This window comes from Synchiropus splendidus, chromosome 8, assembly GCF_027744825.2.
Source record: "Synchiropus splendidus isolate RoL2022-P1 chromosome 8, RoL_Sspl_1.0, whole genome shotgun sequence".
In the NCBI taxonomy this organism is placed as follows: domain Eukaryota; kingdom Metazoa; phylum Chordata; class Actinopteri; order Syngnathiformes; family Callionymidae; genus Synchiropus; species Synchiropus splendidus.
Window position 1 is genome coordinate 24,565,173 of NC_071341.1, and position 24,015 is coordinate 24,589,187.

The 24,015-nt window shown below is 51.8% G+C and overlaps 1 protein-coding gene across 5 annotated transcripts; it reads right to left on the reverse strand.

Annotated features, from left to right (window-relative positions):
- Window positions 1-7,153: 7,153 nt before the first annotated feature.
- zbbx (zinc finger, B-box domain containing) lies at window positions 7,154-23,510 on the reverse strand. 5 transcript variants are annotated; one of them, XM_053873686.1, is made up of 11 exons: window positions 21,877-22,127; window positions 21,458-21,591; window positions 21,007-21,120; window positions 18,274-18,370; window positions 18,031-18,082; window positions 17,880-17,956; window positions 13,026-13,221; window positions 12,049-12,196; window positions 10,221-10,309; window positions 7,608-7,729; window positions 7,158-7,445 (listed from the first exon to the last, which is right to left on the reverse strand). In XM_053873686.1, exons 2-11 carry the CDS (start codon window positions 21,577-21,579, stop codon window positions 7,431-7,433), a joined length of 1,032 nt encoding a protein of 343 aa, XP_053729661.1. In that variant the 5' UTR covers window positions 21,580-21,591; window positions 21,877-22,127; the 3' UTR covers window positions 7,158-7,430. The 5 variants fall into 5 exon arrangements, 4 of the variants coding, with proteins under 4 accessions (XP_053729662.1, XP_053729663.1, XP_053729661.1 ...); XM_053873685.1 differs by lacking the exon at window positions 21,877-22,127 and adding an exon at window positions 22,134-23,501 and having other exon boundaries at window positions 7,159-7,445; XM_053873688.1 differs by lacking the exons at window positions 21,458-21,591; window positions 21,877-22,127 and adding an exon at window positions 22,134-23,510 and having other exon boundaries at window positions 7,156-7,445.
- Window positions 23,511-24,015: the final 505 nt, after the last annotated feature.

Here is a 24,015-nt window from a genome sequence, read left to right on the forward strand (position 1 = left end):
TCGCAGCGCCTCAGCCTGCACTTGGCTCAACATAACCACCTGAAGTGTCGAGGTAAGCAAGCAGCAGGCAGGAATTATTGACGCACGAAAGTCAGGATAAGGCATGCACTCACACGGAGACAGAGTTTACCTCAATTTCACAGCAGATTGGACGGCCAGTTTCATATTGGCCACCGACAAATGGCAGATTGACAGTGGAGAAACATGAGGAATCTCATCACTGGCTGAGGTAATTCGGAGAGCAAAGTGTGGCACGATATTTCTCAGTCAAAGGGAGCAGACATTCAAAGTTTGACGGCTTTTAAATGAGGCCCCATAAAGCATGTGCGCCACCTTGAATTCTCTAGGGTTTCAAATGCTAAAAGGTGCTCTTCCACCGTCGGTAAGAGCTGAGTCACATGTCAGACTGAGCTTTTGCAAAGTCGTCACTTACGTCTGTTGACATCACCACAGTTCCGTAATAGACTGTGCACTAGTGAAGACAGACTGATGAGGCTCCATGAAACAGGGTCCTTGCTTTCAGTGCCCACTCGATGGCGCTCAACAATCCCTGGAGTATTGAAGCGAAACCTCCGATGATTTTCAGACCAAGCCTCGCCAGGCCCAGCGGTGTGAGGTGCCCAGGATCTGCCGCTCGCATCACAGTGAGGCCCGACAGGTCTGGATCACTGCCACTAAGATCACGCAAGTAGCAGTCTACTATCAAGGCCCAGCACAAAATCAGATGGAGAGAGAGTAGTGAAGAGCCGTGTGTGTGTGTGATGAATGGCATGGTCATGGAAGAAGAAGAAAAAGGCCAAGACAGAGCTCCTGGCTGATGCTGGAGCATGTGAGAAAAGAAAATGCGGTTGCTGCCAGACACTTGGTGAGTGTGTCTAACAAGCTCCGTCCTCAAGCCCAACAAGGCTGGGGAGAACTCTGAGTCTAGCAAAGACAAGTCAGTGTCGTGTTAGTCAGTGTTTGGAAGAGCTGTCAAAAACTATCCCCAGGTTTTGTCCATGAGGCTCTCAATGGCCCCTCAACTCTTGTCAGAGCATGTTTCACGATTTATCGCTACGACTGCTTTGTTTAACATAAAAGGACCTGGGGCCCAACAATCACTTCATTTTACAGCCCGCAAACAGCCGAAAACATACAGACAGTGCGCGGCTTCTGCTGCTTTTGACAGCTGGATATTATGCTTTTATTGGCCGCTCTTTAATGGCTCTCGCGTGGTTTATCCCAGGCAACCGGGTTTGCTGTTCCAAATAAAAGAGAATGCATTTTATTGCCTATACTGTTGCACAGATCATCTCGCTGAAGAATTGATGGCCTCTTTATGGGCTGAGGCTTCAGGAGTGATTATGCAACCCAACAAAAGCCAATCAGGCCGACGGTTCTCACAGAATCAGATCAAACGTACCTGTTGTTTCTCGGAGCCCAGATGATCTCCCAGTCCCTCCGCAGTCGGATGTGCGAGAGACTGAGGCGGCGTAAAGAGATTAGCCTGAGGCTTCTTGGTTTGCAGTAAGAGGAGTGAGAAGAGACCACACAATCCTGGGACGGCGTCCAAACCTGCAGCTGCGAGGACGTGCGTGGCCTGCTCGGTGTGGACGCCTGGCTGCGGGAGGACTGCAGTTGATGGAACCCAGTGTGGCTCGGGTGTCAATAGGAAGCAGCTGCTGAAACCGTGTGTTCCTCTTCCACCTTCTAACCGTGCCCACAGGTGTCACGCAGCCACTGAGGCAGTGAGAACCATGTGCACAGATCTGATCTGAAAGTCACCATGAGGAGGGACATCTTCAATTGTTGTAATGTATTTTAGGCGTAGGACGGATATGTCTATCTCTGTCTCTATAACTGTTTTGGAATAATGGGAAGTGGTGTTGGGTAAAAGTGGGAGCTGTCGTGACACGTGGTTAGGTTCCCATGGAAGGAGGGATGAAGGGCGAGAGCCGAAACCACCTCAACCATGAAGTAGATTCCTTGCTTCCAATGCTTCATGGAGCCGTGTCTTATCAGCAGAACTGGTGGGTAGTGCGGGTCGATGTGCCTTGTTTTCACAGCTCAGCAGGTGGCGCTCTTGCTTTCAAACTGATGTGAGATTTCATTGAAATTAGAGCGCCACCTAGTGGGCTCTGAAAATACGGACACTGTTTCCTGAAGCCTCCTAAGCCTCACTTGTGCTGTGTGAATGAGGTTTCATGAAACAGTGTCCTCATATCCACAGCTCACTATGTGGCGCTCGTGGTTTAAAAAAGTCAGGTTTCATTGAAGTGTTGAAATCTAAAGATTTGAGCGCAGACAGTGCCACCTGGTGGACTCTGTTCCATGAAGCCTCACGAGCCCATCGCTCATAGTGGATGAGTCCAGGCGGTCACAGTACTTGTACTGTCTGTGCGAGTTATCAAGGTTCAGTCGCAGGCTGATTCCATTTCCATGGGGCTAAGTAGCTGCACACACCTCGCATGGTCTCGAGCGGTTCTCGCCTCCTCTGGCTTGGGTTCAAAAGGACGTTCAGGAGCCGCTGTGATTGGTGCGGCTGCTGATTTGCTTGAGCGAGTCTCTGATTTACGAGTCAACACTGAGACCATGCGATAAAACAGGAGGCTTTAAATGGAAGAGCAGACTTTTTCAGCGACTGTGGCCCTACCCTGCCACAACAGCCTCTAGAGCAAAGGGACCATTTGGGGGCGGCGGCCCGGAGAGCATTATGGGATGGCTGGCACGGACAAATGAAATATTGACTCCTAAACTCATAAAGCCACACAGGTGGAAGAGTGTCATTCAAGTGACTTCCATCTAGGAGCCCGACAGAAAGAGGCGCTGGAGCACGTCCCTGTAAATCCATCCCAATAAAATTTGTATAAAGGCTGAGAACTTTGGCAGGAATTATTTACAGCAGCCCCGAGATGTAAAATCGCAGAGTGACAACTGATGTGAATGTTCAATGCCACTGTGCGTCATTCAAGCTTCCATTCATGTGGGTGGTGTTTTACGGAGCAGGGCTTTATCGTCGACAGAGGTACGGCGCAGGAAGGCTCTGGTCTCGGTCCATTAGGGCCCAGAGAGGAGGACTGACTTTGGAGCAGGGAGATGAGCTGGAGGTGATGGTGAGAGGCACGTCTCTTGTGAGCTTTGAACTTCTGTGAACACCTGAGACGGTGAAGTAACACGGTGCTTCAGGTGTATTTGGAGGGAAGAGAGACGGTTGCTCGAGTAGAGCAGCATCAACGCTGGGTAAATAAAGACAGCGTAAAGCTGTCCTTTTGATGCTCTCATTCCCAACTGGAGATTCAAAGCAGCTCACTTCTCTGTCGGAAAATATAGACAGAATTAGGGCTTCGGAGTCGTGAATGGATGAAACAACGTCTAGTTGGGATATGAAGGCCGTGACCAAGTCACCAGCGTTTGGTTTGTTGCCATTTTAATATAGTAATATGACCAAAGCAACACGGACACAAACCTTGTGTGATTGGTCCGAGTCAGCGTGAGGAGCGCGTCTCTCCCACTCAGACTTGCAGACGCGTCAACAAGCTGCCGACGCTGACAGACAAGTAGCAGCCTGAGAATCGCTGCCCAAACCTTCTCAGCAACATCTCAACAAAGCTGAGTGGCACACAACTCCTTCAATCACCTAATGTCGAGATGTTGCTTGACCGTTGTCCTCAAACAACCTCACCAGACGCACCTGCACATCCATTCGTCAGGTCAACTCCTGGCCTTCAGAGCAGCTCAGGAGCTTGCTCCCTCACACCTGAACTGTCCTGCAGCTCCACCTCTGCTTCTCCCAACAACTCCGCCCACACGCTGACCCCCAGGAGATCCAGATCCCGCCCCCCAACTCTAGTGCGACGTGACGCTGCCTGACACACACGGACACATCTGGCGGGAGGGTGAGAAGCGCTGCAAAGGTCAGCGTCGGGAGCTGTGAGCTGGGACTCTTGCTGGTCTGGAGAGTCGTCACCAACCTTTGGCTCTCATCAGCAATGGGCCGGTCACAATGGAGGCTGAGAGGGTGTGATGAGCAGCTGGCTGCCCAGAGCGCTGACGCCCTTGGACGGAGTCCGAGAGCTTATAGTCCGGTGATGATCTGCAAGTGGCACAATATGACCAGAGTGCAACAATGACCAGCCTTTTGATGAGTGTTTTCCTGGAGGCCAGCTCATGTCCATCCTGCTGGTGACGTGTCTCCTCCTTCACCACTCCAGTGTTGCAGTGGTTCAGCCAGCTGCCTGCCTCCTCTCTTGGAAAGACGCCCGAGCCAGGCTTTCACAGGTCCACTCTATGGAGCCATGGGAAGAGCTTCAAAGGTCTTCAAAGGTATCCAACATTCCACTTGGGTGAAGCAGAGCCACAGCTGGGCGGAGGATGACGGCAGCTCAGTCGGTCGCCTTCCTTCCGATCCACGCCACTTGTTGACTGTCCTGACCACTGCTTTGACGTCCTCCCTCCCTGATCATCTGTTTGGGTCATGATCCGACTCTGTTTGTGGTGGATGAAGTGGCGATTCATTTCATTCACGGTCACTGTTTTGGGCCGACCTAGACCTGTACAGTCAATGAACCTGTTGTTTCACAGTTTCTGTTCTTGGATTTCCCGCTCGCCACCTATTGTCATATCTCAGAGAAACAGTTGTGCCATGTGTCCATTCCTTGGGCTGGTTCAGAGTGAAATCCTGTTTGGATCTGATCATCTGTCCGGGCAGATATTCCTGTCACTCTGCGCGAGACATGAGCAGTAAATTCATTCATGAGAAACATGAGTGGGTCTCAGCAGAGTTTCGGCTCGCAATTCAAAATAATGAAAAACAAGTATTGGACACGACACACTTAAGTAGAAAAATGCAACCCTGTGTGCTGGGACATGCTGCTGGCTCCCAGATAGCGGGCTGAGCTCTGTTGGAGCCGGGGTTTACGACACCGCTCGTGTTAGTTTGGTGCAAGTCTCAAGTCTTGCTGCATGAGCACGTCTGAATCACTATAGCTTTGCGTCACACAAGGAGCAAAGAGTTCAACTCAGACATGAGAAAAGTAAGTCGACAAAGAGCGCGGCTATCTGTAGCCAGTGGAATAGCTGCACGAAGGCCACTCATTGTCATTCGTCAGTATTCTGAGCTGGGCTTGTTTTGAGACGTGTGGGGTCCTAACCCTTCAGACTTTAGACCACTATGACGTCCGTCGTAAGAAGCAAAGACGGATGTTTGCTTGGTGTGAAGAACCACACACTGTGTGGCGTGTTGTAACCAGGGAGGAGGCGGATCTTTTCTTTCCATTTAGCCAAGGCTCAATACTCCCCACCAGCGCATCACCTTCCACTGACCCGCCATTGTTTCACATACATTTCAGCCCAGAGAGTGGAAGAGGACAAGCTGAAATTCAATACTGAATTATCTCAGTGTGGCCACCTCCTGCCCTCCACCTCCCTCACTGTCAAGGTTCATACAAACACAATTATGTCTTTCAATAGAGGTTCCACTTGATGAATTGATTTGTAATTGACCCCCCCCCCCCTTCGCGTGAGACAAGGATGCAACAAGGATGTGCTGTTTGGGACCATAAAGTGTCACCGTTGAAGATGAGGGAAGAAGTGAACATAGAGCTGTTTGTCTTTTTTTACCAGTGACTTCTCCCTCACCAGGGGAAATGTCTGACCGTGGGACCGTGGGACAGCAATGCAAGCAAATGAGTGGAGCGATCAGAGCGAAGGTGCTCACGCTAGTCACACGCCGACAAGTCTACACAAACTACTACCTTTCTTTCAGGGGAAAACTGGCTTCCAGCTGTTACGTTGGCTGTTTGTTTAAAAATGAGAACTGGCCGCTTATTGGAACGTCTTGTGTACCTTGTGTACAGTGGCAGTTGGCCATTTAAGTTAACGTTAGCTAAACTGGAACTGGCCAACGTTAGCTGGCAGTCAGCCACTTAGCTTTGCTCTCGTCCAACATGGTGAGGGTTGAGTGTACGGGCAACACCTGGGGTGAGGGGGGGTGTGGCATCACACGTTTGCTTCGTGAATACATCGAGGAAAAGGAAAGAAAGACCGAGGGATGTGACAGCGTTTGGACAGAAGAAGCACCGCTCAAAGAGCCGCAGGACATGGCGGGCGAGAGGGAGGCCACAGATGAATGTGTGTGCTGGGATGATGGATGTGTGAAGTTAAGCAGTGGGACTGTGAGAGTAAGAGCGTTTTTTCCATCTCATTGGAGGGGCAGAAAGGTTTATCTCCTGGAACGCCCAGGACACAGCACAGACTAGGGGCTTGGTCCTCACCTTACATGACCTTGGTGAGACACCGTGATAAGGAAAGAAAGTGTAAGCCTGTTTGCTGGACAATCATTTTCCCGGGCTCATGCAGAAATGTTACACCGTTTGAGATGACTATCACCTGTTGAGAGGGCGCTGCAGCACATCCAGCTGGCTGACTGGGGTTGTGGAGACTTCAGCCACCTGCCGTGGCTTCAGGCTCATTGCTGCCAGCCTCATTTCCAGTGGTATGGACCTCAGCAAGTATCCGGCCTGATGGTGTCCTGAGGACTCTCTCGTCAGCCTGCTGAGGCGCGACTCTTTGTGTCCAGTCCAGGGGCGTTTCCTGGAGCCGCAGGCAGTAGACAAACAAACAGTTGGGCTAGCGGCCAAGACACGAGGTGGCGCTGCTGAATTTATGGTGCACAACTTGATGTCACTACAAAGTACTTGATGAGTCACATTCTGTACTGAGACTACGGAGATCTGCCGACACACCCAGACCTCACTGCACTGTGCACCAGATGCCTTCCATGGTTCACTTCTGTCTGACTAACTGTCCAGCGTCCTCCCTCTTTAGTTCCACTCAAACTTGGCTGGCTGGATCTGCGTCACGCTTCTGAGGAGCCAGAACCCTGCCGGTGAGAAAGGCCTGCGAGAGTGCTACCCAAGGTACGATACATGGAAGCATCACATGGATCGCCACCGTGCTCTTTGAAGGAAACACTGGAGTCATGTGAAAGAGTAACGCGTGAGCGACACTTGGGGAGCGCCGTAGGAGTGAGCAGGTGTGTATTCTCAACTAGGCCTTCGGGAACAGCTTGTTCCAGGGATAAAAGCTCCGTTTATTTGCCAACACAGACTCAGCTCGTCTTGAAAAACGACGACAAAGGGGCTGCGCAGAATTTTCCGGAGCATGTTTTCGAAACATCTTTATTGGATTCACAAACGTGCGCGAGAAGACGTCGTTCTTATTAATACATCACACAGGTGCATGTGTCTTGGTCTCAGCGGCTTCATTCACTCTGTCACGGTGGGCTTCCAGAGATAATAGAGTTTCATCAGCACCTGCCTCTGGTGAGCTCCGTTTGGGTCCGGAATGTTCTCCTTAACCTTGCTCTTCATCTCATCATGTTGAGAGTCGACGGCTGCTGGCTGTGTTGCAGCAACAGAGCTGGAGCTTGAGGCCTCAGCAGTTCACCAATATTAAGCATGCCAATCCTGTGGGGAGGAATTGAGGTCCTGTTTACCCAAAAATATAAACGCCTTCACATTCAACACTCATGGAGGGAAATGTGCAGACACCACTGGGAAAAAAGGAAGTACAGACAGCGGCGGCCTGTGTGTGTCCACGGCGTCAGGGGACTGCGTCTTTCCTCTCACCTCTTTCAGCGCTTTCATGGCCATGTTGCATTCAGGTGAAGCCACGGCACTGCTGCCGGCAGAGACGTCACACACTGACGCACGGAATGGCTGCGGAGCGTCATCCTCTTGAGCCCGGGAAACTAGATAAATAAATACATGCTGATGAAGAATTGGGTTTTTCATGAGCCAAATAGCAGGAGAAGCAGTGCGGCGTGTCATGAATGTAAACAAGCCTCGCAAGGTTGACAGCGATGGACCGATGATGCAAGCGGTTCAGGAGGAACTGCTCTTCAGAGATTTGCTGGCTGGAATAGCAACGACTGACTGTGTGCTAACGTCACGTCGTATATTATATTATACACTGCTTCACTGCTTGGGCCTTTGTTCTGTTATATTTCCTAATGTTTACACGCGCCGTGCTTCTGTTTGTGCTTCAGCGCTGATGGAGTTGCACACAGATTTAAACCTGCCGACTATTGGGATTTGTTTTGGATTCAATATTGTGATTATGTTCATTTTTCCCTTTTTAGTGATCACTTTCAGAGCCTTCACAGTCTGCGTGGAGGAAGGTAAAGACTAGGAGAAGGTTTTCCTTCCATCGTGTTCCCGGCCGGGAGCATCGTGCTGAGGCGCTCTTCCCTGAATCACATTGGATGTCAGCACGTGGCTCTGCCCCATCGTGACTCACGGGCCGTTTCATGGGCTTCAGACAGCAATTCACGTGATTAAACGTGGAACGGACGGAGCGCCACCCCACGACTCACCCTGACTCTGAGCCTTTTTTTCACCTGTCGCGCTGCTGGTGCGTCAACATGCGATGCTGAAGGCACCTTTGTCGTCAGTATAAGATGCAGAAGGCAACTTTCCCGACGTCACTATATGACGCCATGAGGGGGAGGATGGTGGTGGGAATAGTATCTGCACAGTGACGTCACTGGAGAAGCAGCACGCCTTGGGAAAACATCTCAGTGTTTGATCCCGATTTGATCCAGATGTAGCAGACAAGGAATCGACGTCAGTAGTTGTTGGACCGACACTGGTCCTGAATAGATCCAAATGAATGGATCGGACAGCAGCAAATCAAAAGCCTTCTAACATCCCAAACATCCCAGCAGGTGTGAATGGACCAGGGTCAGTCACAGGAGCAGAATCTCAGTGGGGACGGAGGGCAGTTCAGAGCGACTCAAACCCTGCCACCCTGTCACACAGGACCATGCTTCTCACTCTTGTCTTTTTCCCTCGCTGTCATAAATGATCCAGTCCCTCAAAGAGCCCAGCCGTCAGATCACAGTTCTTCGGCTCCGTCATTTAAGATTGAAAAAAAACTGGACTCGGTGCCAGGAAAACAACTTCCATGATTAATGGAGACAAGAAGTCCTTTCACATTCAAAGACAGCAGAGAAGGAGGGGCTCATGGACCTGCAGTCACTGGCAAGTGACGCGGATGTGAAGAATAGTTCATGAGTACGATGCATTTCTCACGAGGCAAAGCTCATCAGGACTCGCAGCTAGATATTTCAGCAATGCCTGCGCCGGACTCATTGCATTCCAGTGGTGCTTTTTGTGAAGTCATGACATGACTTTTTTTTTTTTTTTAACTTTGTGCTCCTGACGTACAGAGTGCATAAATGAATCCTCAGAAAACCTGTGAGGACAAGACGACTGGTGCATCCTAAAGCACATCAGGAAAACCTGTGACAGTTCTCTCCATTTGGTTTCCCTGTCTTCAGTTGTCTCCTGATGCGTCTGTCGTGCGAGGCATATGAGGGACCTGTCTGGGTCTGTGTGTCCAGTACTGACTGTTAAATGGACCCCGGGACAGCTGAGCTCCGAGGCTGAGGAGGAGGAGGAAGTGGAGCCCTGGTCAGCTGAGCTCCGAGGCTGAGGAGGAGGAGGAAGTGGACGGGATGGTGGGATGATGGTCTGGGCCTGGGGCCTGACTGATGGGCTCCACCAGGATATAAGCTGCGGACCGCATGCCGACCCGCCGTCCTCTCTCCACCGGGCTGAGAGCGAGCTGTCAGGCATGAGCTGCTGCTAACAGCCCTCTGCCCACACAATCACGGACAGTCATCACATCATCACGGATGGATGGACAGATACTGATAGGCCTGAGCCTCTGAGAGAAAGAGCTTTCTCTTCATCCTTTCTTTTCTTCTTTCAGTTTCTACGGCTGTAATCATTCTTCATCCCGCCTGTTAGCGGCCTGACACCAGTGAGACTCTGGCACTGGACTCACGGAGCAGTTACCTACGAAGAGCGTGGCCTCCAACTGTACGCAGAGCAACAGAGATGGTCTCCGAGTCATTTCACTTTCCATTTCCATTGACACCAACGTCCAGAAACGAGTCTTGTCCACGACACATCTCTGACTCCAGGCTCACTCATCGCTCCTGCCTTCCAGCGAGACCTTCCCTCATGGTTCACATCAGCCCACTCTTCAGAGAAACATCCATCTGCTCCCAGACAGGCCGCGAGCCTCCGGCCAGAACTGCAGCCAGCAGACTTTGTCCAGAGGAGTCACGTATTCACGTCATTAATCAGGGTTGTACTTCATTAAATGTCCTGATTAACAACCACATAATGAGTGCGGGGACATAACCGCCGGTGTCATGCAGGACATGGTCTCACCGCCCAACGTCGCGGCCTCCTCCTCCTCCGAGTCAGGGCCGGTGTTGGGCTCAGCTCTCAGCAGGTTCCGAGGCAACTGGATCGGCGTTCTGTCAACAAACATATGCAGCTACTTGAGAACCAGCACCTCAGTGACACTCATGGCAAAAGACGCGGCCACATTGTTAGGCAGGTGTCCAGAAGTGATAATAATCCGGTCCCAGGATTCCAGAGCTCTCCTCTTCTTGGGGCCTCCCGGCTGCCCTCCCTGTCTCTCTGCAGGTGCGCTGCAGGTTATTGCTCCCTCGATCGGCGCTGCACTCTGCTCTGCAGTTACAGGCTGATGCAGCTGGGGACTGACTACACTCCAGCCCTGGCAGTCAGCCTGCTCTCCACCAGCCCCCTCTCGGGTGGGCAGCTCTGCCCGAGAGCAGTCACTTAAATAAAAGAGTGTAATAATAGGACGTGCTGAAGCCAAGGCCTCGGGCGGCTCTCTGCACCACCACAAGTGCTGAGGAGCTGCTCTGTACACTGGTCCAGATGCAGTGTGGTACCGACGGCGGAGGTTTTCAAAAGCAACCGTACGGCCACCTGACAAACAGCCAGTGACTTGGCACGGAATATCTGAAAAACCATAACCACCAGCCGGGCTTCCATTCGTGTTTTTAAGGGAAAAAAAAAAGTTCAATTGTACGTAGAATGTGTTACCATTTAAAGTGTACTGCAGTTCAGAGGTAAAGACTTGCATGAGAGATTTCTGGGAGAGGATCATGACCAGATGTCAACATTGTTCCGAAGCTATGAAGGACCATAAATGGCAACATTGTAAATAAATACATGTAGAAATGCATAAGGAAATGTATCAACGAATGTGAAAATTCTGCATTCGAAGAATGCGGTTTCCATAGATATACAGTATATATATATATGTGCATTTATTTATACATTTTGTTTTTTCCGTTTTTCCCACTTTTTGTCTTTTGTTTATTTCAAATGCAAACATCAGTATGCAAATGAAGCAGGCGGGACAAACCTGAGTCCGAGTCAGACGAAAAAGACAAGGCAAAGCAATGGATGGTGATCCTGAAGCCACCGCGGCTGCACCTCACACTGCATGACATCAGGCGGTGCAAAGGCTTCACTCTCACTGTGTGTGTGTTACATGACATACCAGGTCCTTCACACTGAGCTGTTGTGTTGGACAGCCAGCTACAGGTGGCCGTTCTTCCACTGTCCATCACGAGTACCAATCATCTCTGGACGAAGGAATAGCACATCATCGCCATCAGTACCGTCGTGACTATTTCCAAGTGCTGAGGCCAGAGTCAGCCGCGTGTGTTGGCTGGAAGGCGGAGCACGTGCCTCTGTTGGAAGCCTAATGCGCCAACGTGCCGTGCTGGAGGCTGCCGTCGCCGTCACTGTGGGACGGAAATGCCACTTGCAAATACTTGCTATTGACGCCGTGGGAGAGAGAATATGTTTCTCAGGCATTTTGGACTGATTCACTGTCCGTCTGTACCAATCTGGAGGCTCACGCACAAAGAAATGATCAACGCAGACGCAGTTGTCAGCATCCTTCAAAGGAAAAGAACCCCAAATCCTGCGCTGCCGTCCACGCTGCCACCTGCTGACGGCGTGAGGAAAGGCTTCTAGTTACCAGGATTTGTTCACCTGTTTGTGGTTTTCCCCCATGAGTGGGAAATCTGACAGATGTTTTTTTCTTCATAGTTTAAGAGGGTTTCTTCTCTGCCGTTCGTATTGTTGGGCAACACAGCTGTCGCAGCGTTGTTACTGACTTTGCATGCAAAGTTCTACAGTCCAAGCTTTTGACCAGACGTGGGGAAAATACCTGCGATGCTTCTTCAAACACAGCCTGTCCATGTAGCTCAAGTTGTTGGGCGTGAACTCCACCCGAAAAGCCGTTTTCCATTTCCCTCTCCCTCCACTCAGCTGGTCCCAGGGCAGGTCAGCCTGTGTTGCCATCACTGACACTGAAGCTGCAGACACACACACACACACCGACACGTTCAACAGAGCAGAAGGTTCCATCACCAAACTCCCTGTCGACGTCTTGCATGACGCAGCAGCCTTGTAGCGTGATGAGGCAGTGGCCTGGGCGCGCCGTGGTGGCTCTCAACACGTGGCTCCTGGTGCCACGACAGCAGCAACGTGCAAGGCAGCGTGGGACACCGCAGCGATGGGTCCCAGGAAATATCAGGTGAAAAGCTGGAGGACTGGTCCCAGCCGCTCTCACAGCGTGGAGCATCACAGCGTGTCGCTGTGGCACCAGCTGAACAGGCAGCGCAGGAAACGTCATGTCGGCAGCTTGTCCACTCAAGCACCAGCTACTGATTCTTCAAGTGTAAAATGAAGCCATCTCAACAGAAGCTCTTGGAAGGCTGTGATCCCACCATCCAAACATCTGGCTGACTTCCTCACCACAGGTGTGGTGCACGGAGGTTCTTCACATGTGACCAAGCAGCGCGACACACAGCGATTTGACAGGGGGAGTCAATTCCTTCTATCTTATTGATTTAACCCTGATTTCAAAGATAGTTTCCTCTTCTCACCTTATTAATCATCTGTACTCACAATGAAAATCAAAGGAAGCCACAGAGAATCAAATAAGACATTGAGCTGGCACCACGTCCTCACACTGAGCAACTTTCCCACTGGTCTCTGGGTGGCATGCTCCCGAAACAGTGAAGCAAAGCAGCTGAGAACAACATCACTCTGTTGCTGAATCAATGCTGAAATGAGAGATTTCTTCTGACACACACACAGCAAATGAGGCCGTAGGAGCAACCTGGCTGAGGCAGGTCTCACCTGTTGGATCAGCCTCCCCACCGTCGTCCTGGGCTCCTCTCCACTCTCTGAGAGCCTCCTGGAAGGATCTGGCAGACTCCTCTTCAGAATAGGCTCCTCGCAGAAGTGGAGCAGGAGGGACAGTCATTTCATCCTGCTTTTTCCTGCCTTCAGTAACTTCCCTCCGGTGCTTCTCTGTTCCATTCAACGCCCACACCTGACAACCAGATCAGAGGCAAGAAAGTCTTGGGTCAGGTCTTTGCACCTCTGAGCACAAACATCACACTTTGCTCTTTGGAAGTTCATGTGTGACCTGTTTCCACTGTTAGTGTCAAGAAGAGGTCAAGGTAAAAATGTAGAACGCATCAAAGGAAAAGACGCGTTTTTGAGTAAAACTGAGAAGAGTGGTCGTAATTCAAACCGAGTTTATGAATGAGGAACATTTCATTTAAAACAACGGACTAGGTGGCCTTGGCTCCATGCCATACTGTGGATGGGGACAAGAAAGGAGTGGGAAGTGGATAGATTTCACTGCGACACTGAGGCGAACTGTGAACTGTTTAGTCCTGAAATGCAAAAGCTTTATGAGCAGCACATGACACACATGTGTCACAGGGTGTCAGCCGGAGTCCAGCACGTGTGAGGGAAGACACTGAACGGTCCCACACCTAGATGATTCTCCTGAAAAGTCAAAGCAGATGAATCCATATGAAGAAGTGAATGTTGCAGCCAACGTGACTGGGATGTCGCAGGCATTGCAGCGGTTCATTAGTCAAGCCAGCCATTTTCCGCCGGCAGCTTCAGTGGAATCTCATTATGAGCTGTTAGGGACTTGGTGCCTTGCTCCAGGGCACTTCATGACGAGGAACTTTCGAGACAACCTGCTGAATTATGGCAGCAATTTGATAAACTCTCACTGCGTGAGAGACATATTGATTGTCCTTGTTTCTCTTGTTCATTAGTTCAACTTGTGTGACTGAATGAAGCCCAGCATCAGATCAATACGGACGACCAACGGTCATCTGTCAGGCTGCAACAACGGCATCGCACAAGCTCACCAATAAGTGTTGGGATGACACGCAATTTTAAAAGACAAACATTGACGTACTTGGCAGAAAACCAAAAAAAAAAAACTTATTGCTGCATCATCTTCAGGAACCTTGGACCAAGTGAAGTCAGTGCCAAAGGTTGGACACGGAAAGCCAGCGGTGCCTTGTGAGTGACACATTTCATCTCAACTCGAATGCTGGAAAATGTCTCCTATTGTGCTCAAGTGAGCCCATTCCAGTGCCCCACAGCAGACCATGGGCTTCCAAAGGTCCCTCAGCTGCTGTGGATGGACGTCTCCAGGTGGACTCTGCCACTCTCGGATCATGAATGATCTCCCCCATTTGGCTGCTGCAAGTCAGAACAACAGGAGCAGGGCAAGGAAGCACAGAGGAGTCACATTGCACCTGCGGTGGTAGGTTGACTTCACAGTCTGCCCAGCCACCACACGCACGAGTCACACCACAAGATGCAAAGATGTGAGCACGTGTACGTTTAAGACGGCTGTAGATGTCACCCAGAGGAGATGGAGAGGCTAAATCTGGGCTGTTTGATGCCTTCCGTCGCTGTGTCTCCTCAGAAAACATCACAAAAGCAGCGCTCGTACAGTTTCCTCCTCTCTTGATGTTGTGCGGGTCAAAAGACAGGCAATCTGCTGAAGCATCAATGGAGCGTGTTTACACACGCATCAGTGTCGACCGCTACACACATGGCAGCGTTCAGTTCACTGCGGACAGGCCTCTCAGGCTCCGCTGGCGTTTAACACAACTGTGCGGCGGACGCGTGCAGTCACCTCTCATGTCTCCTGGTGGCAGGTCAGCACGCCTCCAACACACCCCCTGACGTATGAGGCCCAGCTGCTCGCCTTCGTTCATCACGCCCTCCACAGGTGGTGGGCCTGCACGTGGAGCATCCACTGTCCACTTGTTTATGCAGTACTTTCAAACCAATGCACCGCTGTGACGCAGCGCTTTAGGAGAGTCTTGCTACTACGTTTACAACAATGTGTTACTGACACTAGGACGGGCGCTACATCAGGGACTGAAGGCTTCTCAGGAAGTTTGACACTGGTACCTCTTGTCTTCAGTAACCGTGTAGTTAAGGCAGCAGTTGAAAGTCAAGGCACCAATAACGTGAGGAGCGACTGGAACAGACCAACCATGGAGCTAATAGTGTCACCAGCGTATGAACAACTGTACTTCAGCATCTCCATCTCAATCTGATGCTCCGTGGACTGCGCTGTGTGCTTGCGTGGCTCGCAGATGAAATCACATGACGATGATGCCAGCGCTGACAGGAAGTGTAACATCCAGATGAGCACTGGAGCTCTGGTGTTAGCGGTCACGATGTTCATAGCGCATGAAATACAGAACTCACGTTCTGTTTTGGCAGAGCTCTGAGGACCGTCGTCCCCAACACACGTCACCACAGCAGGGCAGTCTAACGCAGAAGAACGCTGACTGAACAAGTGAGGTTTGTGCGGCCGATGATTCGATATTGCTATAGTCCTATGCCAAGACACTGAGCTCAGTGCTCCACGGGGGTCAACTATCAAGGAGGAAACCCCTGGAAAGGTGAGTACAATTGAGTCTTTAAGCACTGCCTTTATGGAGACCACTTGGTCACCCAGCCGCAGCCCAACTGCCCCGAGCACTTTATTGGTCGCAGTCGTAAAGTTCTTCAGTATATAGAGAGAATAGTAAAATCACTGAGGCACTGTTCTTTTTTAGTGTCTGGACGAAACCCACACGAGCAGCGAGAGACCAGAGAGGAGCGGCGGAAGCTAGTCAGGAGCTCTGTGGAAGGTTCAGTAGGACCTGTGGGGGTTTCTGCCAGGAAGTGTGACGCGCAGAAGAACGCACCCGTTGATTGATAAACTACCACTATTGTACTTGGTGCTGTTCTCGTCACTCACGCAGCCGGCCTGGCGTGGCGTGTCAATGGTTTATCTTCAGACTAAAAGGTCAGGGCTTTCACAAAGCCACGGGCTGGTTTGCTCAGATACAAGAGTTTGAAGAAGCGCTCAGGCAACGGTTTGTTCAAACCTACGATCATCGCTGTGATGGGGATTTTACACGCAGCCGAGCGGCGGGAGCAACGGCATAGCGAAGCCTCGCCTCACACTGTCACGGCAAGCATCGAGAGCTTGTTACGATAGACACACACCACAGAGATGCTCGACGATAGGATGACTGAATCGGGGGGGAAAGAGGAAGGAAAAAGCCAGACAGACAATAAAACAGGGTGGTAAATGCTGAGCTGGAGAGGGAGGATTCTGTGGAGATTCACTGCCCCCTTTTGGCTACACCTGGGAGAGCATCCTGCCGTTCATGCTGAGACATGCAGCACTGGATGGAGCTTCTCCTCAAGTAGAGAAGGGGTTCGTCGGCGGAGCGAAGACAAAGACGTCACGTCGCGGCACGTCTGGCCACAGACCAGTAGACGACTGAGCGCATGTTTACATCGGCAGTTCAGGATCCAGAAGCGAAGACATTAGGCACAAACCCAGGTGACACAGTACTGCGGCTCAGGTTTCATGAGAAAAAAACATTGCAGACAAACCATGTGTCTTCTGGGCAATGCTGGGCTGATGAGGCTTCATGAAACAGTGTCCTCATTTGTGTCATGTGGGCGCCCCATGACACGCCATCAAGACACACCACGATGACACGCCATCAAGACACACCACCATGACACGCCATCAAGACACACCACCATGACACGCCATCAAGACACACCACCATGACACGCCATTATGATGGCGCCTCATGAGGGCGCCTCATGAGGCGCCATCATGACACACCACCATGACACACCACCATGACACGCCATCAAGACACACCACCATGACACGCCATCAAGACACACCACCATGACACGCCATCATGACACACCACCATGACACGCCATCAAGACACACCACCATGACACGCCATCATGACACACCACCATGACACACCACCATGACACGCCACCATGACACGCCATCATGACACGCCACCATGACACGCCACCATGACGGCGCCTCAGGATGGCGCCTCATGAGGCGCCATCATGACACACCACCATGACACGCCACCATGACACACCATCATGACACGCCACCATGACACACCACCATGACACGCCACCATGACACGCCACCATGACACGCCATCATGACACGCCACCATGACACGCCATCATGACACGCCACCATGACACACCACCATGACACGCCCTCATGACACGCCCTCATGTGCAGGGCCACTGGTCGACGCTCTCCAGCACTAAACTAACTAGTAAAGCCAACAGGGGAGAGGGGCGCTCCTCTTCAACAGCACCATGGTCTGGTCAGTCACGCCATGTGCTTTGTGTTGCCCTAAATAACGTTATTCTGGAAGCAAATGTTAAGAAAATGGAGGCAATTTACTGAAGGAGTTCAATCGTAAACCCCATCACAGGCCTCGCTCGTCTCTTCCCGCAGGAATTGGCTGCATGAAGCACATTGGTCCCAGGGCAGCGCTCTAAAATGACTGAAATTGGAGGCTAATGAGAGTGGAACACTTCAAAATACATGCACACTGGCCATTCCTGCTCACTCTCTGCTTCCGTTTAGCGGCGCTGTGATATTACAGCGGCACTGGATATGAAATGGGGGAGCGAAACAACAGGGCGCTCAGAGGTGCGGAAAAGAAAAGGGTTGCAAATGAAATTGTGAGCTGGAAGATGGATCTGCAGAGCAGAAGGATGAGACACAATGGATGAAATATAAGGAGAAGACCGTGTAAATCGCCTGCTTTTGACACAAGTCAAGTCTGTGGCAAAGTTGTTTGTTGTGAAACAAACCTTCTGCGCAGTCTTGACCACCGTCCGATCCTTCTCTGCAGGTCTGTTTGAGGGAGGAGGCTGCGCTGGAGCAGGGTCTAGAGCCAGTGAACAAGACCTGGTCAGTGGCCTCCAACAAGCCAGACGACACTGGTGGCTGGAAGTCAATGACCTGCTGGTTTTCCCTCCTTCAGCACTCGGATCTTCACCTTCCCTGCTGACAGCTGGGGACCAGACAACAGCTGACTTTATTTCTTATGGCTGACTTGTGTGGTCCTCTGATCTCTGCTCATGTTGTGCTTCCATAAAGAATGAGGAAAATAATAGGACTGAAATATGGCAACACAGGGAGCCTTCCATTTACTGTGTGTGAGAGAACCGCCATGGAAGCAGAGACGAAGGCAAAACCTCCCACCTTTTGTAGCTGGTTCTCCTTGTTGGTGTCCTTCATCAGAGCGGCGGGTTTGGGAACACGGCTTTGTCCAGACGTCCATCCAAACATCCCCGCGTGCCTTCAGGGGACAGTGTTTCATGAGAAAGGCACATTCGGACCATGACGACCCGAACACATGTTGTGAAAATCGCACTATTTTACGGTGACGGGAAGCAAACGGCTGGAAGACAGTTGGCTTGATAAGAAATGATAGCAGGGCAGATGGAAGAGGGATGAAGAAGAAGAAGAAGAGCAAAGACTGGGGATGTTCCTGTTAGCTGCACACGTGATGCGGGAGCTTCATCTGATGCCACTTATTCATGCTCCCCTTGAATTATTGATGCTATTTACGCTCTTGGAAAGTCTGGCTGCAAGAGAGAAGTTTATTTTGGATTGAGCTGACAGCCTGTCTAAACAACAACAGTCGCAGGGTGAGAGAGAGAGAGAGAGGGTGTGTGTGTGTGTGCGAGAGGCGCACATCGGCGCCGTGCTCGGCTGACACCGGAGGCAGGCGCGTCACCTTGGCAACGGCGCTCTCACCAGCGGAGGCTGACCCACCTCCTGCAGAACGACAGGGCCTCCGCTCTGGGACCTTCTCATCAAGATTGCATTACTGAGTAAAACAAAGAGAGTGGCCATAACCATGAGCAACAAGAGCATTCTGCTTTCATTTCCGGCCCAACACCAATCGTGGTTTTCTCACTTGAACTGTGTGAGGGGACCCACTTAAGGCTGCAGGCTCAAGCTTGAAGCATGAATTCTGCAGGTCACTGGGCAAAGGTCGTCTGCTGCCTCACAGGTACTGGCTTGTTTGATGTGCTGCAGCCATCCTGACCAGGTCGCCCAACCCTCCTCCTCCTCCTCAGGTGGATGATGATGGATGGGAGACGAAGCTCGCCATGTTCTCGTGCATGTGGTGCGGTGGCCACGGGCCGGGTCTGCTTTGATGATCTGCACTCTATCCCAGCGCACCGCGCCGTGGTCTTGTGTTCGGGGGAAGAGATTCTCCCTCAGCGGCTTTACGGCTCTGGCTGTGCGGCGTGTGTGTGTGTGTGTGTGTCATTCGGGATGAAGAAGGACAAGCTAAGACTGCAGCTTACAGACGCGCTGCTCTTCTCCCGGCTTCTGGATGGGTGGGAAACCACATCCACGACTCCTGAGAAGAGGAAGGACAGGCTTGTTCCACAGCCCAGCTCAGAGCAAGACACATTTCTTGTTCCAACTTCAGCCAAGCTGGCAGCGGAAGGTGACTTCACTGTTGTCTTCTGCCGTCACTATCGCTGGTTTTTACTTGACTTTAGATTGAGTCGTCAGCGAAGCTGCATGTAGCAGGAATTCAATGTCAGTAGTTGAGGTGACAACCGTGATGCACTTTAGGTTTCACAAATGAACTTTATGTATGTTACACAGAAAGAAATGAATAAAGAAACAAGATGAAAAAGGTTTGATTGAAAGCGTTTTGACTGCATTTGTCAATTTAGTGTAATTTTGTATCATTTTTCTAGGTCTGTACAGACCATTGTATATATCGCTCACTACTGTGATGTCACAATGAGATAGTCTCGTGTCTGGTGGTGCGCGCGGCCAGGCTCGGTCCAAATGGTCAACTGAGATGAAAAGAGACAGAGGTGGCCCTCCAGATCCTGGACCCGTCCAACCACCTGTGAGCTGTGAGGATGAGAGACCTCGGCACCACCTCCAACAGTGCGTGTTCTCTCCAGCTGGGGAGGTGCTCTTCAGAGATGAGGAGCCGCGACACGCTGGAGACAAGAGCGGGCTCTGCCGAAGGACGGAGCGGGACGGTGTGGGGCATATGAAAGAAAACCATGTTGAGCATCCAGCTCCAACAGGTGTTGAGGATGTGAACGCACTATCCAGGACTGACGCCACTCTTCATCACCGGCTCAGAATACGCCTTCACGCCATCTGTAGCCCGGAGCAGGAGCTACTTAGCCCCGCTAACTCAAACACGTCTGAATGAAACCCTCCAGTCAGCAGAGTGACTCAAGAAAACAAGAAGGATTTCTGTCTTTGTTCCTGAGCAACATACAGCTCTGAAGTGCAAACATCATTCCTATTGTTTATGGCGTGTGGGGATTCAAATCACACACGATGGGCCGCACATGCAGCGAGGTGTGTCTTGGGGCCGGAGCCACGGTAAATGTCGCAGTATTTCAGAGAACACCGTGTTCATGTGCTTATTGTTGGTGCTGCTGGGAAGATGAAGATTAAGAAGGCCGCACGCCAGAAGGATAACTGGGTGACTGGGTGATCCAGCAGGATGAGAAACACCTCACTCAATAGATGCAACACACACACACACACACACACACACACACACACACACACACACACACACACACACACACACACAGACTATAGCGGTGGGTTGTGGGTTCAAATGCCAGCAGTCAGACCAGGTCCCTTCGGCTGAGGAGTTGTAGCTCTGGTTTTATTCTTCGCGCCACAGAGCCAGTCAGTTCCGCGAGTCTGACTCAGGCACTTCATCCCTGAAGGCCGCAGAAGGAGTAAAGTGGCTCCTCTGAGTCAGTGAGGCTGGCAGTGCTGACGCTACATCTGGTCAGAACGTGAATGCACGGGCTTCATACTTTTCACATCATCTTCTCCATGACTTCATTCCTCGGCCAGTAAAATGCAGCCAGACCAACCGGAGCTCTGCCACTGGCTGAGCTCACCTGCCTCTCCTCCACTCACCTCCTCTCCTTCTTCTCTTTACTCATGCTCTCCTTCAGCTGCTGCAGCCTCTTCTCCATCACCAAACCTTCCCGGGCCAGAGTGGCTGCCTCCATCCTCAGGTCTTTCTGGCTCCTAGGGCGAGACCCAAGCACATCAGCAGCCATCCATCATTCATCCAAATGAGCTCCTCCGTCAGATGGAGCAGCCAAGCTTTATCAAGACGGCCAATCCGTCTCCTGGCTCCGCCTGCTCCCTGCTGCCCTGACACATCCATACGAGTCCCTCCGGCGGCGTCCCGCTGACCCAGACACCAATCCAGTCCACAAGAGGAGTGGGAGCGGATGTCCCGTGCCCTCAGCAGACCCGGGAGCAGGCCTTGGACTCTGGGCATCAACTTCCCAACATTGCTTTGCATCACTTGCTGTTGTCTCTCGACCCCCAGGTGGACGTGAGCAAATCACCATCTTACCTGGCATTCAGCTTGAAGGACTGGGCCGTCTTGTTGGGAAGCACAACAAAGTGGCTGGAATTCATGTGGTCTCTCTGTGAGGAGGGCGGGCGGCTCCACGTGCCTGGCTCCCTCAGCGTCATACAAAGGCTCTCCTGCGCAACACAAGCCAGCGTCACACGAGGGCCGGGCCTCACCGTCCACCCATCCGTCCGTCCAGATGTGCTCCGGTCAGTAGGAAAACGCAAAGCTCTGCTGAGGTCATGCAGATCTGGGGGCCACGTCTATTTATCCAGACATGTGGGGGGGGTTGAAAACTACAAAGTGTCGCCGTCCTGGAACACATCTCATGTTCCACACTGTGACACTGAGCCACAGCTGCTGCAACTGACTCCCAGCTCTCAGACTCAGGGTCTGCCTGGGTGTCACCCGCCTCTCACCTACACCTGTGCTCAGCTCTGACTCATCGGCCTGCTCAACAGCAATGACACTCCACGTCTTTGCGTCAGAGTCGCTCTCAGCCATAAACCACTGCATGAACGAATGAATGAGCAGCCGACACTTCACACGTCACACACACACACGCGCGCGCGTGTCATGGAGATGGTCTGACAAGGAAGTGTCAGACAGACTGGCGCAGTTGAAAGCACCGGAGACGAAGACGAGGCGCCACCCGCCACACGCACGGTTCACTCACCTGGGCTAGTAAGTCCACGGCAGCTTGGACGGCCGGTCTTATTTCCTCCGCTCTGACGCCACACAGGAGCGACAACGTGACGGGAACAAAGGAGGACGCGGTCCACGGTGGTTATTACACAACAGGTTTGTCACGCACTCGCTCCGAATCTGAACCCAACCACTGGTGGAGAGACGGTCCAGTCGCCACTGTCACGCCCAAACAAACGTTTCCATGGCAACGTGTCAAGCGACTTCCTGGCCAGCCCCTTGCGCGCGCACACAAACCCAAACACGAACACGAACACAAACCCAAACCAAACCCTGACTGTGTTTGTTTGACGGAGAGCGAGGGCGTCCTTCTGTCGCCTGGGTCCAATCGAAACCCTCTCAGGTGAGCAGCGGTTGATCAGGCCTGTTTCCAACCACCCACCACGTGGCTGTTGTTCACACGGTTCATGCTGACAGGCATCAGAGAGCAGAGCAGGGTGGATTCACGTTAGGCCCCTCTGTCTGATCAGGAACAAACACAGCCAAGACTGCAGTTCACTGCAGTGGCACACAGCAGCACCCAGGTTACATGACAATGGACTTCATAGGAGGCTTTGATACGGATCCGAATCAACCACTGGCTGTTACAGTATCAGCAGGTCGAGCTCTCACTGAAGTCCAACGGGGTACTTTCAACATAACAGTCATATATTTGGGGAGAGGATTGTGAGTGAGTCCATCAGCCTCATGGTACTTTTTTACATATTTGAGGGTGATCTCTACTGAGTGGATATTTTAACGCTGCAGTACATGAGCAGGGTGAGGCAAAACAGCGTCGCTCTTTCTTCACCGCTGATGCTCTGGCTGTGATGAAAGTCATGACTTGTTGATTGATCAGCACACTGTTATTTATTCCGGGTGGCTCATGGTGAGGACAGGCGGCGTCGAGGATGCGCCGATTCACAGAGCCAACACTCACTCGCCATTGTTTCCAAGCTCTTTTGTGCTACTTTAGAATGTTATCTCTTTTTCATTTTACTGTGATACGTTGTGTACACAGCATGTTACGAACATAATTTCCCTCGGGATTAATACGGTTTTCTGACTCTGACATCCCAAGTGAGGTCGTGGGGGCAGCAGGCACAAGAAAAAGGCCCAGACTTTCCTCTCCCTGAAAACCTCCTGCAGCTCTGTTGGGGTAATACAGAGGAAGTCCCCTTGACTCCGAGTCTCCCCCTGAGCGAGTGGGCTCTAGCTCCACCCACCAGCAGAGAAAAGCAACCTGTAGCGTCACAGTGGGCCATAGATGAGGATGGGAAGTGAGGCTCTTAGCTCAGCTCTTCCAGCACACATGATCTTGACTGATATTCCAAACACAACCGTACGTCTGAATGTATCTGGTCTTGAGTTTCCCCACTGAGAGACTAATGAAGGGCTGTCCATCTACGGAGCTGGCGACCTGCCGAGTCAGCGCACGTTCCTTCATCGGAGAGCGCCAGCACCTGCGCGTGTGCGTCTGTGTGGGACACCTCAGTTGGGACGTGACACTCTGCTTCAAGCAGGAAGACTGCCGAGGAAGACTTGAGCTGGGTGTGTGACCCGAGTGCCATCTGGCCGAGCAGACTTGTCCAACTGACTTGGCCTCACCTGCAGCGGACATGGCGGCGCGCAGCTCGGCCAGTGAAGATGCCTCCAGGTACTGTCCTCGTGTCTCCACCTGCTGGAGCTGTGTGGCTGGAGGAGGACGGAGCGCAGCAGCACGTGTGTGGATGTGAGCGCGGGCGGCCATTGAGGGCTGTGACCCCTCCAGCTGGATTCTGTCTCCACGGCTAAATAGAGACTGTGGTGCTGCTCCTCTCCCAGGCTGCAGAGGCGGCCGAGCGTGCACTGGCATCCCAATGAGCTGAGGAAGA

What these genes read in the sequence shown, in the direction of transcription:
- zbbx (XM_053873686.1), bottom strand. Translation starts at nt 21,579, where the DNA reads ATGACGCTGAGGGAGCCAGGCACGTGGAGCCGCCCGCCCTCCTCACAG. An exon ending in AAAGAGAAGAAGGAGAGGAG is followed by an intron (nt 18,371 to 21,006) that starts GTGAGTGGAGGA and finishes TGTCCCCTGAAG; the next exon opens with GCACGCGGGGATGTTTGGAT. An exon ending in AGGAGAACCAGCTACAAAAG is followed by an intron (nt 18,083 to 18,273) that starts GTGGGAGGTTTT and finishes TCTGGTCCCCAG; the next exon opens with CTGTCAGCAGGGAAGGTGAA.